The 14642-nt window shown below is 40.9% G+C and overlaps 1 protein-coding gene across 5 annotated transcripts in view; it reads left to right on the top strand.

Annotated features, from left to right (window-relative positions):
- KCNMA1 (potassium calcium-activated channel subfamily M alpha 1) overlaps positions 1-14642 on the top strand; it is a 907067-nt gene that overhangs the window by 560112 nt on the left and 332313 nt on the right. For all 5 annotated transcript variants that reach the window (XM_027858884.1, XM_027858875.1, XM_027858865.1 and 2 more), the window contains exons 4-5: positions 6692-6785; positions 9368-9479. In XM_027858884.1, coding sequence (XP_027714685.1) covers positions 6692-6785; positions 9368-9479 — 206 coding nt within the window. The remainder of the gene's footprint in view (positions 1-6691; positions 6786-9367; positions 9480-14642) is intronic.

Genomic DNA, 14642 nt, shown 5'->3' with positions numbered 1-14642 from the left:
TGTTGAATAATAAACAGTATAAGATAACATATAATTAAATGTGAAACAATGTGTGCAAACTATAAATGTTATAAGAGTTCAGGAAAGTGGAAAATCAATGAGGATTGGAGGAATAAGGAAAAGTTTGGTGAATGAATTAATAAGACAAGAACCATGAACTAAGAACCATAAATCCTAGGTTCCTAGTCTCAGATTCATTACTGATTTGCCATGTTACCTCAGGTGGTCACTTTCCCCCTCTCTGCTTCAGTTTTCTCTGTAATTTGGGGGGCAGGAGTAGATAATATTGAAGGCCCCTTCTAGTTTAGAACAATCTGATTCGAGTCTGTGAGAACTGGAATTTGAGCTAGATTTCAAATACAGCAGGGTAAAGAGGAGAGAATGATGGATTTGGACTTAGAGAACCTGGGTTCAAATCCTGGCTCTGCAATTTATAAACCTATGTGACCTTGGGATAGTTCACCTCTCTGAGCCTCAGTTTACTTATCTGTAAAATGAGAGGATAAGACAAATTACTATTCAGAACCCTTAGAGCAATACATGGTATGAAAATGGCTATTCTATGAGTGATGCCTTGGCATGTGCTTAGCACGTATAGGGACTATCAGATGAAGCTAATGGGAGTGGGCAGGGCATGCCAAGGATCATAGGAAACCAGACAAGATCATTTTGGAGTGGTTAAATGAAAGAGGACATTGGGCATTAGGTAGAAGAATTAGACCTGGCCCATTCGGAAATACAGAAAGCAGTGGTCTACACAAAGTGGTGTTGAAGATCAATTTCATTCCTTACACAGGGTGAATTACAGGGGGAGAGAGTGGAGTCAGTTAGCCACTAAATATTTATTAAAGCTCCTACTATGTGCCAGGCACTGTGCTGAGCACCAGGGATACAAAGAAGGGCAAAAGATGATTCTTGATCTCAAGAAGCCACAGTTTAATGGGGGAATCAGGGAGGTCAGTTCATTGCACATTACAGGAGTAGATTTCTGAGGTTCTGAACTGGGATTGAGATGGGGCAATGATAGTGGGAATGGAAAGGCCAGCACTCATTCCAAATAAAAGACATGTATAAGAGGGAGGGGAGTACTCTGCATATTTCTGAAGATTATTTTCATATGGTTTTTGCTTTTCATTAAGTCCCTTTCCCACTGTAAGAGTATCCATATGGACATACATGTGTGTGCATGCCCATGTGGGAATACACATGGATACTTCTTTCCTGAAGAGCCTTGGATTTTTAAAATTATTATGTCTCTAAGCTCCTTATCTTTTCTTTTTTCATTTGTAAATGATAGTCTCCTCAATCCTTCCCCACCTAGACTTCATTATTTTTTTTTCTTTTAATCTTAAAATAAAAATGTGCCCAGCCAGCATTCTCTTTCAGATTGTTAATTCAGATGCTACTGATGAGGCCCACTTAGTGTTGTAGTAATTACTTCCTATTATAATGATGTGTTTCTCTCCCTTGTTCAAACCTGAAACTGCAAATATGTGTTCAACCCCTGGATCTTTGCAATTAGTTATGTGGCATGCAGCTGGTTATCTAGGGGCAGATACATCCTCTTCATCATTCCTGTTTGGGGATGAATGGAAATCTATGGAAGCAACAGCACCTGTCTTTAGTGTGGTGCTGGAAGGAGCTGATACCATTACAGCCACCCAACAGTGTGTAGACAGCCCTGAGTCAAGAAGGTAAGAAAGTAATCTTCAGTAAGGGCCATGGAAGTTTCAGGGATGAAAACAGATTCAATCCCATTCATGAAAACATTATTCATTGCCTGCTGTGTGTGGAGGGCAGTTTGGCATAGTGGCTAGAAAGCTAGTCTCGAAGCCAGAAGAATCCAAGGTTCAAGTCTCACCTCTGATTCATACTGACTCTGACCCATGTTAGTGCTCCAAGGCAATTTTCTGAGACTAAACATTTCAGAGAAGGTGCTGACCTGCATTGGTAGAGGAAGCTTCCTTACCTGGGAGTCTCCTATGCCAATGAAATCATAGATCCAGTCCCTATCATGATCCCTACTATGTGTGAAGTACAGGATAAAATCTTCCATTGTATTGCAGAAGTGACAAACATTCTGGCACTTATTTCCAAGACTAGCACATAGCGCTTCCATTCGTTCACCTAGCATAATATTTTTCATTGTAAGCACTTTATACTTGCTTTTCAATTCATTCATTATCCTAGCATAAGGACTTTGACAGAACAGGCATCATAAATGGTTAATGAATTATGAATGTGAGGAGGGGAGGTACAGCTGAAAGAGTGCTGTTGAACTAGAGCTGTGGGCTTCAGTCCAAGTGAAGCTTTATCCTTCACATTTAAAATCTGGGAATTCTTGGTTTGTCCTGTCACCTTTCTATTGATGTCTTAGTTTCATCTCCATTGAGATCTTTTTTTGTTCTGTGTTTCAGTAACCTTCTGTGAAGGCAACTGGCTAGTTTAGGGAACCTCAGTCTGAAGGCTTATTTAGATTTCATGTTGTATGGGTAAGTGAGAGAAAGAACATATCCTAATTTTGAATTGTCTTCCTTTGATTTTAAATGGACACCTATGTATAAATCTGGGGAATGTATCTTGTCATATGGATCGGAAGGTCCCCAGGTGAGTGTGTAGGTTTATTAAGATGCTTTCACAACAATTTGGACAAGGGTTTAGACACATCCCTAAAGTCGCCTGTCTGGGTTTTAGGTGTCTTCCTACCTCCTCCCTGTTATGCCTCCTGCTCATAAGTTGGTAGTCCAGGGCAAATAAAATATCTTATATCCTGCCCAGAAGTCACCAGCAGTTCAGTTAAATGACTCCAGATGAAGCCAGGTGTCCCTTACTTGAGACAAAGGTGAGATGGACTGAGTTAATTTTCTTCATTAGCAATTAAACACATAACAAGCCCACAAAGATGGATTACTTTGTTGCTTAACCCAAGAAGAGCCCAAATGACTGGTTATTGCTCTGTCACAGCAAGCAGCTGTCTCATATTCTCTGTGAAAAGTCAATCAATAAACATTTAGTAAGCACCTACCATTTAACAGGCACTGTGCTAAGTGCTCAGAATACAAAGGTAAAAGATAACGTGTGCATAAAAAACTCCAGGATAGGGGTTCTTAACCTCTTTTGTGCCATTGACCCCTTTGGCAGTCTGCTGAAGTCTAGGGACACCCTTTCTCAGAATAATGTTTTTAGTCTGCATAAAATAAAATGCATGGGATTTCAAAGGAAACCAGTTATATTAAAATATAGTTATCACATTTTTTTTAAAAATTCATGGACATCAGGTTAAGAACCCCTGCCTAGGAGCTCCTTTTCTTTCATGTTATAGCAAACTGTCCTCATTGATCTTTGAGATGAAGTCCTTCTGGAGAGGAAAAGATGCCTTCTGTTCAGTATTGTCAACCTGTCTCACAATGAATAATGTCACATCTTTGTATAGCCTGTGGAATTTCCCCAGGAGCTATTTTCATAAGGGGAATGAAATGATCCTGGGTAGGGGGTCTAAAGACTCACACTCCCCAGAAGCCTCTTTCTTGGGCATCTCTGACAGAGAGTGACAAGCAGTTGACTGTGGTCTCAGGAATTTACCACCACAGGTTCCCACTTCTCTTACCGGTTGAGAAACGCAGACTAGAAAGTTTCCCTGGGGTCTTTGTAGCAAATGGAGAAGGGTAGAAAAAAAGAGCACATTCTATTCTATTTCTACCTCTTCACTGATCATTCTTAGTTTCTCCCAACCCTCTCAATTCCCACCATCATGTCAGCAAACCTTGTCTCCATTGGCTGACCTCATCATCATTCCTGTTGAAATCTAGGGGCTAAGGAATTAATTGAAAGTATGTAGTGTTCAATTATATAAGAGTTCAGACATTTTTGGATCAAGTCGATGAGGGGACAAATGGGATCTTAGTAAACAATCTAATCAGAGTCTCTTATTTTTTCTAATAAGGAAATCGAGATCCATAGAAGTAAAGAGATTTTCCCAAAGTCACACAGTAAGTTAGTGGCAATGTTGATATTAATTCCAAGATATTTGGAAGGAGAGATCAGAAATGATGGATGCAAGAGTTTCAAAGAAATCCTTTTCAAGTTAGGTTGTTCTGGGAGTGTATCTAAGCATCACCCAATATCTTCCATTTACCATCCCTCCTGCTGTTGCTTTTGATGCCCTCAGAATAGTAGTAAGATTCAGGGAAGATGACAGAGCCAGAATTCAGTATTGAGAAATTGCTATGAAACTTAGGCTGAACCTGAGTCTCTGAGCTTTAAAGCTATTCTGAGAATCAGCTTCAGTATGGAATGGACCTTGCTGTCACTCTTGCAGCATTTATCTAATATTTCCTTGAACATGGGGAAAGAGGGGACATCGAAGTAGAGAACAAACTGCTCTTTCTACTAGCCTTGTATAGATTTGACCACAGGGATAACTGGCTGGACATGTTGGGTAGCTCAGCTCAAGGTATCAAGGCAGATAGGGATCGTTCTCTGGATGTCCTACCCCCACCCTCTGTGCTGCTATGAACTCAGCTTAGAGCTGGAAGAAACCTCAAAGGTCAACTAGTCCAATCCCTTCATTTTCTAGCTAATGAACTGCTAATCAGAAGGGTTAATTAACTTGGCCAATGCCATGTAGGCAGTAAGTAACAGTACTGGGAATTGAACTGAGGATCCTCTGATTCCCAATCCAATGTTCTTTCACTTCTGGAGCAAATAAGACCCTACTTGCTTAATGAGATGAGTTTAATAAACCCTCCCCTCTCCAATACACAGCACATCTTGCCTACATACGTAAATGGTGCCCAAATACCCTCCATTAGAGATGCCCCAAATGGACTCTCTTGATGGAGAAATAGAACACATCTGTATCCCAGAGGCTTACAGATCAGTACGGTGTTAGAATGCTGGGATCCTGCACTTCCCTTCTATAAAAATACAGTGTCTGGGAACTTTTAAGCCCAGTGGTTTATGTATAAAATTATGTCTCATATATCTTGGTCTTTTGTTTTCAACATAAAAAAAAGTTGTTTTTTTTAAATTTTCTTTAATTTTTTTTTTCTGTAAGATCTGCATGGTAGTGAATGCCAACATCAGGGTCCAAGTATAATTTTTTTTCTCTTGTTGCTCCTGTCTTCTTTTGAAGTTCAGGACTTTCCCATTCATGTTCTCCGATGGGTTTGCTCATATTCTGTCATGGTGAAACTGAGTAGTTGTCATTTCTTTTATGGACTTTTGAGATGAGTCCACTGGTTTTCTGATGCTACCACTAAGCCTTCTTTAAATGTAACTGTAGGTTACTCTGAATGCCTGTGCAGAGGGTTTGCTACTGATTTGTGACCTGGGAGGCAACAGAGGGCATGTTGGACTTGTACTGTATAGTGGGAATGGATAAAAAAGTGCATGTGTGATGATCTGGGATCCCCACAAATTGACTTTCTCTGGCTTTAAATGAATTCCTTATATTGGTACTGCATCGATTCCTGCCTGTTAAAAAAAAACTTTTAGCCTTTACCTTAACAGAGGTACAACTATACTAACTGGTATTTTGTTCAGTGATTGCCCAAGTGGGGATCCTCGGAAATCCTCGGAAATCCTCTGCCGTACAGTTCTTAAGCTGGCTATTTTCTGGCTCCAGATGTTGACTTTGCTTCCTGCCTATGGATAATCTGCTTCTCCTTCCCTCTCTACCCCCACCCAGTCTTCTCCATTCCATCTTCCTCTTCTCCATTTGATCCTGGCCTAAGGATGACTTCTGGTTGACCCAATTGCAGCCCTCTTTATCTCCATTGACAGCTTTGAGATGCTTATGATGCTTTCCTGCTCCCCACTCACCACAAATCTTGGCACTTTCCCACCCTGATCATTGATTAATATCCTTGATGGAAAGCCAATGGAATCCGTGTACCAGTTTGTATAGTAGTGCCCCTTTTTGAACTCTTGACCAAAGTAGAGTGTGCTGGAGGTTTGCATTGGCTGCTTGACACACACAAAGACAATTAACCTGCATGCCAGAAAATTAACCCTTAGAGTACTGCTTCAGATTTCACCATGTCTTGGGTGGTTAGGATTTAATTTTCTCTGTGGGCTAGTCTTTTCTCTCAAGCTATGGGAGTCACATGAAAAAGTTTATAGTCAGACTATCTAGAACAGATATGAGAATCTTTTCTTGGTCACTTACCCAGAATGTTTTGGGGCCCTTTTTAATTAAATACCTAATCACCTAAACATCCACCCCCTTCCCACACACAACAGCAGTATTTAATTCCAAATGGGATGTATGCCTAAGCTGCTTTAGTGGGTGTGAGGGACTCTTCTTAGCTTTAATGTGTATTCTCCCAAAGAGAGAAGTCAGTTCTTTAAGGGTTAATGTAAACTTAAGGAATTTAGTCATCTCTCCTGCTTGTTCTTCCTCTGAGGTATCTGCATGATCCTCTTTAGATTTTTAGCTCAACCTTTGAATGATTAAAATGAATCACAACCAACCAATAAATAGACAATGGGGGGGAAAGAGCAAAGACACTGAATGGTTGAATGGACAGACTCATTGGCAATGCTTGCTTGTATTTCCTAAGAGGTTGAAAGACCAAATGTCTAACACTTGTTTTGTTCCCTTCCCTTTCTCCTGAACCCCACATTTTAGAGAACTGGAGCCCCAACACCTTTTACTTACCTCTTGCATTTTCTTCTCCTTGTCTAATAGCCCGATAGAATCCTGTCAGAATTTCTACAAAGATTTCACATTACAGATCGACATGGCTTTCAACGTGTTCTTCCTTCTCTACTTTGGCCTGCGGGTAAGTGCCAAGAGGATGATGCTTACTCTTGGGATGGGCAGAATCTGGGAAGCTTGTGTGCCTGAGTGGGTGGGGAGGGATTGGGGGGGGGTGGGTTGGGAGTGGCAGTGGTGACATCAGCCCCAGCTTCTATCCTCTTGGGCAGGAAGTCCAAGATATACAGCTAAGGTTTCTCTGCATTCTAATCTCTAGTCTCCGAGAGGACCCTCTGCCATCTGAATGTTTCTTCACTGAAGTATTGAAGGTCCAAAGAGGTTATCTGTTAAACTGGTTGTATCTCTACTATTTGCTTATCTGTTTCCTGATCATTCATATAAAGCTGTTCCCAACAAATATTTGAAAGGAAAAAAAATTCTCCTTTATTTTTAGCCAGTTAGTCAACAAGCATTGGTTAAGCACCTACTATGTGCTGGACACTGTGCTAACCACAGGGGCAGCTAGATGGTGCAGTGCATAGAGCATTGGGCCTGGAGTCAGGAAAACTTGAGTTCAAATCCAACCTCAGACACTTCCTAGCTGTGTGATCCTGGGCAAGTCACTTAACTCCTCTTTGCCTCAGTCCCTCATTTCTAAAACGAGAACAAGCTAGAGAAGGAAATGGCAAACCACTCCAGTATCTTTGCCAAGAAACCCACTCCATGGGGTCATGTAGAGTTGGACACGACTGAATAAGTAAACAGTAACAACAAAAATGGTAGCTGCTGGGATTAGAAACAGAATTAAAGTTAGGGTGAGGCAGCTAGGTGACACAGTGAAGAATAGTAACAATAATAAACAATAAACATTTATATAGTATGTCCCAGGCACTGTGCTAAGCACTTTACAAATATAGGTACTCACAATACCTGTGGGAAGCACCTATTATTATCCTCATTTACAGATGAGGAAACTGAAGTAGACAGAGGTTAAGTGACTTGCCGAGGGTCACACAGATAGTAAGTTTCTAGGATTTGAACTCAGGTCTTCCTGACTTCAGGCCCAACACTCTATCCACCTGGCTGTCTAGGGTAAGTGACATGCTCAAGGTCACATAGGTAGTATGGGTGAGAGATAAGAATTTAATTCATGTCCTCTGCCTCCAAATCCATTGCTCTTTCCACTGTGAAAACATGGGGGCTAGCTTGGGTACTTAACCTAGACCCACCATGTTAAGAGACTTTTTTTTTTATTTGACAGAATCTGTGATGTCATAGGTATTCGAAACTTTCCATGTGGAAATTCCTTTAGCAGAGGAGATCTGCATCTGCTCTGCAAGATGACCCCATTGTTTCATTGCCATTTCCTCAGACTCCAAGTGTGCTCTTTGGAAATGGAGGTCAATTCTAGCCTGGATTCTTCTCTCATATCCTTCTTTCCTTCCTTTCTTTCTTTCTCTCCCGTCCTTCCTTCTGTCCTCTCTCTTTCTTACTTAAAAAAATTAACCTGACCTAAGTATTGGAAATTCCTGTTGTGGACATTTCCTTTATCTACGTATATCTAGATCTGTTCTGCAAGCTGCCTGGGAACCTGAGAAGCTAAATGCCTTACTCACAGCTCCCCAGTCACTATATTATAACAGCAGGACTTGAACGCTGGGCTTCCTGACTCTGAGACCCACTCCCTATCTAATGTGCCATACTGTCCCAGCAGACTTTAAATACCCAGCATTAACAGCTGGTAGCTCCATGGTGGAAGCATATTGTTTTGTAGATGTTCTGCCCCCACACCTCCTCTTATGAATAAGACATAAACAAGATATAATTCCAAGAGACAGTATGAAAAGTGACAGTGGATAGACAGCTGACCTTCGAGTCAGGAAGACCTAGATTCAAGTCCCACTTCTAATATGAATTAGCTGTGTGACATTGGACAAGTCACCTTACCACTCAGTGCTCCCAGGTGACTCTCCAAGACTCCAAGATACAGAACAGTTCTAGGGGCAGGGGTATGTTGGGACCACGAGAGCTGATTGTTAAATTTTCAGTGGGAGCGTTTACACCTCTGAAAGTAGCAAACACTACAAATCAGGGCTTGAATTATTGTTCTGCATATGGTCTCAACTTAAGAAAGTGATGGAGAAAATATTAATCATGCATATTAAACTTAAAAGTATGTTATGCATACATTTTTTTCTGAGTCAGAGGGTTGTTAAACATTTGCCATTGTATGCCCCCAATGCAAGTTGTTTATACTATTGAAAGTCCAGATCTAGTTCAAAGAATGGTTTTGAGAAGAGTTTGGTATATGTGTATGCCTGTGGGGCTATATACATTTATTTAAATTAGAAATTCAGGGGATTTGATGTTGGGTGCTCAGATGGTAGAGCTGTGACCCTAAGCCTCTCTGATGTTGGGCAATCAAGTTAGCCCACGATACTCTCAGTAGTCATAGACAAATACCATATATGGCCTGGTCCCTCTCCATGGGCTGAACTGGCACAGAGCTCATACAGAAGACTGTGTCTTAGAGGCAAGATGAACCCAATGTTTAACTGCCACTTCTGTAAATTCCCCAAGTGTGCCCTTTGGAAATGGCAGTGGAGATTAACACCAGCTCCGATGCCTCTCATGTGTTTTCTTTTTCTCTCCATTCTTTCCCCCCAGTTTATTGCAGCCAACGATAAGCTGTGGTTTTGGCTGGAAGTGAATTCAGTAGTAGATTTCTTCACAGTCCCTCCTGTGTTTGTGTCAGTGTATTTAAACAGAAGTTGGCTTGGTAAGTACTTCCTTGCTTTTTCCCTCACGTCATTGGTATCCAAACTAGTGCTCTTAGCCTTGAGCAGAGAAGAAAAAGGTAGGTTGCCTTTTTGGAAATGCTTGATCCACAGCCAGACCCATTTTGGATGTTGAACTGAATGGTTTTGTCTTTTGAGCCCTGGAGTCTGATAGGAATAATTCCCCATGAAAGTCCAACTCCAACCCTAATTGATGGGCCATTTTGTATTCAGGTAAGAGTACCGGGTTGTTGGTGAAGACAGAGAACTAAGGGGATCTTTGCCCAATTAGAGCTGGACAGAGACCCACAGACCCAGAGACAGCTTTGTGTTTGTCCATTTTCAGGGGCATCAGCTAGTCAATAAATATTTATTAAGTGTCTACTGTGTGTCAGGTACATCTTGAGACAGGAGTATGATCCTGAATGATGGTAATCAGTCAATAAACTTATATTAAGCCCGTACCTTGTACCAGGCACTTTGCTAAGCACTGGGGATACAAAAAGAGTCAAAAGACAGTCCCTTCTTTCAATGAGCTTACAATCTCATGGGGGAGCCAATAAGCAAACATGTACAAACCATCTATATATAGGAGAAACAGGGAGAAATTAAGAGAGGGGAGACTCTAGGATTAAGAGGGATTGGGAATGGCTTCCAGTGGAAGGTAAGATTTTAGTTGGGTCATAAAGGAAACCAGGGAAACCTGGAGGTGCAGAAGAGGAGGGAGAGCACCAGAGAAATGATCCCTTGTCTTTCCAGGTACTGCTTCCTGACCAAGCTTTTTGCCTCAGTCAGTCAATAATCATAGAGTAAGTGCCTCCTTTGTGCCAGGCACTCTGCTCAGCACTGGGAGTACAAAGAAAGGTGAAAGACAGGCCTGTCCTCAAGGAGCTCACAGGCTACTGGGGAGAGAATATGAAAGCAAATGTGTACAAATACTATGTATCAGGATAAAATTGGAGATAATCAACAGAGAAAGCACTAGAATTAAGGTGGATGGAGAAAGGTTTGTGGTAAAAGGGGTGATTTTAACCGGGACTTGAAGGAAGCCTGCAATTAGTGATGGCATTCTTTAATAGGCAGCTAAGCAATATAACGAACAGAGTGCTGGGCTTGTCATCAGGAAGACCTGTGCTCAATTCCTGCCTGTATGACCCTAAGCAAGCCACTTAACTTATCTCAGGACAGGGATAATCATAAAACCTACTTCTTATGTTTGTTGTGCAGATAAAATTAAATAATGATGCAAAGTGCTTTGTGGATCTAAAAGCACACTATCAAAGCCAGCCATTACGATTATCATCATCATTGTTATGACATACTATAAGCCAAACATTTTCCATGTTCTATGTTAAAATAGAAATACTCCTGAAAAAGGTAATGCAGTAGTTCTCTGCCATTTTAAATTTATCTTGAGTGTATCGTCTCTTCTTGAAAACCAGTTTTGAGACAGAAGAGGGGTGGGAGCAGAGCCTGAGAGTGCTGGGAACTTGGGTGGAGCGAAGAGGGCCACAGAGGGAGCAAAAGCATACAGAAGCAATAATGATGATGGCAAAGACAGACTCTTCCTACTTCAAGCATTTTGGAGGGGTGTCCATATGTGGGTCATTTAAAAAGAGAGAGATGGCTACCATTCAACACAAATATATATGTGTGTATACACACACGTGTGTATATGTATATATATGCATGCATGTGTGTATTTATGTGTATGTGTATATGTATATGTGTGTATATGTATATATGTATGTAAAATCATTCTATACATATTTCTATTTATCAGTTCTTTCTCTGGAAGGAAGAAAAAAGAAAAAAACAGTTACATTATAACTTTATTATTTATTTAAAAGGAACAAAAAGTTGTACGTAATGGATTTGCAGTTTCATGGGCAATCATCTTTTTTTATTCTACTATGGTATGAAAATGATTGTTCCATTTCATAAGTTCAAAATAAAATAAATAACATTTTAAAAAAGAAATAGAGACTTTCAGACAGTATGATATAATGAAAGATGCTGGCCTTGAGTCAGAGGAGCCAGGTTCAGATCTTGCCTCTCTTGTTCACCACTTGCATGTACTTGCAAATCCTATCACTTCTCTGGGCCTCAGTTTCATCTTCTGTAAAATGGCAGCTGAGCATTTGTGAACCCATGACCTTCTCCTTGCCAGGCACTCAGTCATAGCTCCAGAAAAATCATAGATTTCGAGCTAGAAGGAACCTTAGAGGTCTTCTCATCCAACTGTCTCATTTTACAGATAGGGAAATTGAGGCCAAGAGAGGCTGCATGATTCATTTAAGGTTTAAGTGACGTAAGAGCCAGGATTTAACTGAGATTCTGTGACCCCAAGTTTCTATCTCTTTCTACCCTGCCATGTTACTTCCCTCAGAAGTTTAATGTCCAATTCACCTTTGAACAACACATGGAGGAGAAAAATTTTCCCTCTGCTTCTTCTCAGTTTGTTAAACTGCTGACATAGGCTCTGGTGGAGTATTTGGGTTCAAACTGCCACGACTTTCTGGATTGCCAGCTCCATCTTGTTTCTATGTTGTCTGTTCTGCACTGAGTGATCAGAGCTCTCTCTAAAGTGAGTAGGTGGGGAGTAGTACTGTCTTTTAGTCCTGGTGAAGAGTGAGATCTGGGCAGCTGAAATGAAGAACTTGGGAGATTATTTATGGACAATTTGAAGTTTGCCTTTAAGTCTAGCACATAAAATATTGAGAACAAATATCCTAATTCTCTGAGAAGATTCCAGGATTTTTCATCATCTATCAGCCTTGTCATTGAACCTTTAGCGATATCTTGCTTAGTATAGCACTCTACAGTACAGAAAAGACATCCACATATGCTACCTCATTTGATCTTCCCAGCAGCCTTGATAAGCTTTACTAGCCTCGATCATCACCCAGATTGGCCCTCTGTGTGTGGATGTATTCCAGGACTCTGTCCTGGAACATTTTCTGTCTTACTCTTACTCTACCATTTTGAAAATTTGCTCAGTTTCCATGGGTAACCAGCCCTATATTAAAGGGATGGTTTGTGAACATTTCAGAAGAGAGCCTTGTTATTACAAAGAACCAACATTTCTAAGCAAATGACTTCTAGATCTATGTTTCCAGTCCTAGTCTTATCTCTAAATGAGATCAGATTACATCATATTTGTAAAGTGCCTAGCACGTATTAAGTGCCTAATAATGTTTATTCCCTTCCTTTGTACCCTCTAAGCAAATTATTCCTGGGTATATATACACCCAGCCTAATCTTTTCCCTAACCTCCAACACTAATCATGAATTGCCTATAAAACGTTTCTAACAGGATAATCCCATAGGCATCTCGAATTTACATGCCCCCAAAGGAACTCATTATCCTTTCCCCAAACCCTTTGCTATTTCCGTTAACAACATCACCTAGGTATACAACTGAGGTGTCACTGACTTTTTAGTCTTCCTTATTCCCTGCCTTACCCTTGTACCACTACTCACCTACCCCAGACAATCAGTTACCGTGTCCTGTCTCTTCTAGGCGGCTACGTGCAAGGTGGATAGAGCCTTGGACCTGGAGTCAAGTTGACAAGTTCAAATTCAGACTCAGATACTTACTAGCTGAATGACTTTGGGCAAGTCACTTAACTCCTATCTGCCTCAGTTTTCTTATCTGTAAGATAAGGAGAATAATAGCACCTATCCTCCAGTTATTGTGAAGATAAAGTGAGATAGTATTTGTTAAATTCTTTATAAACCTTAAAGTGTATTTATTATGATTAGGATTATGATTATGATTATTGTTCTACTGCATCTTTTGCATCTAATCCTTTCCTCATGTGGTCGCTTTTATAGTTCAGCCCACATCACATCTCTGTGGCATTATGGGGTAGCAAGGTGACACAGTGAATAGAGGGGCAGGCCTGGAGTCAGGAAGAATCATCTTTGTGAAGTTCAAATGTTGCCTCATATACTTACTAGCTGTGTGACCCTGGGCAAGTCACTTAATTCCATTTGCCTCAGTTTCCTCATCCATTGAATGAGCTGGAGAAGGAAATGACAAATCACTCCAGTATCTCTACCAAGAAAAACCCAAATAGGGTCACAAAGGGGCAGACATGACCAAAGCAACTGAAGAACAACGTTGCCTTTTCTTCATAATTGGTTCCCCCCACTTCTAGGCTCTCTCCTCTCCAGTTCATTTTCCACACAGCTGCTAAAGTCACATTTCTAAAGTTCAACATCTTATTCCTTGGCTCTAGTGGGTCCTCCATTCTGAGATTAAACACCATCTCAGGATCTGGCTCCAAGATCTTTTTTTAGACTTAGTTCACATTCGTCTTCCCTAGCCCTCTAGGTCCTGGCCAAAGTGGCTTCTTTGCTATGACCCATACAGAACATTCTTTTCTCCATTTCTCTGCCTCACACAAACTGCTTCCTGGCATGCTCTTCCTCCTCATCTCCTGCCTTTGAAATCAATCCCTAGTTCCATCTGAGACCCAACTCAAGCACCACCTACAACAGGAGGCCTCTACTGAAATACTCAGTGGTTAACTTCCCCGTCCCCAATTCATTGATTTACTTTGTGTATATGTGTGTATACGTGTGTGTATATATCTGTAGCAACTTCTCAGTGTATATGAACATGTTTTTCCCTTCTCCCTTCTAGTAAAATGCAAGCCCTTGGAAGACAGGCATCATTTCCTTTCTGTCTCTGCATCCCTACTCCCTAGTATGTACCAGGCCCTGAATAAATAAATTCTCATTGAATGAATGAATGCTATTGAATCATCTTTGAGGTTCATATTGTGGGACTGCGGTACAAGGAAATTGCCTTTTAGTGAGGTGATTTCAGAACTTTGGTAATGAAACACCCAGACCTACCTTCCTATAGGGGCATAGCTCATCATTAATTTAACACCTGGATTCTCCCATTACACAGGGAACCCGGCATCCTTCAGAAGTTTATAGCTGGCACTGGTGTGCTTGTCTCCCCAGCTAGAGATAAACTAAGTAATCTCATTCCAAGTGAAAAATAGCATAGTAATAAAATGAAAAAATAATCCCTTAGAATGGGCCATCCCCTACAGGGCTGCCACATTCTCTGAGCTCAGAAACACTCCTTAAGTAATGACCAGCACTGAGTATAGAATGAGGAAATCTAAATTCAAGCTAGCATATAC

The sequence above is a fragment of the Vombatus ursinus genome, unplaced genomic scaffold (genome assembly GCF_900497805.2).
Source record: "Vombatus ursinus unplaced genomic scaffold, bare-nosed wombat genome assembly UNPS02000749.1, whole genome shotgun sequence".
Taxonomy (NCBI): Eukaryota; Metazoa; Chordata; class Mammalia; order Diprotodontia; family Vombatidae; genus Vombatus; species Vombatus ursinus.
This window is presented reverse-complemented; position numbering and strand designations above follow the sequence as displayed.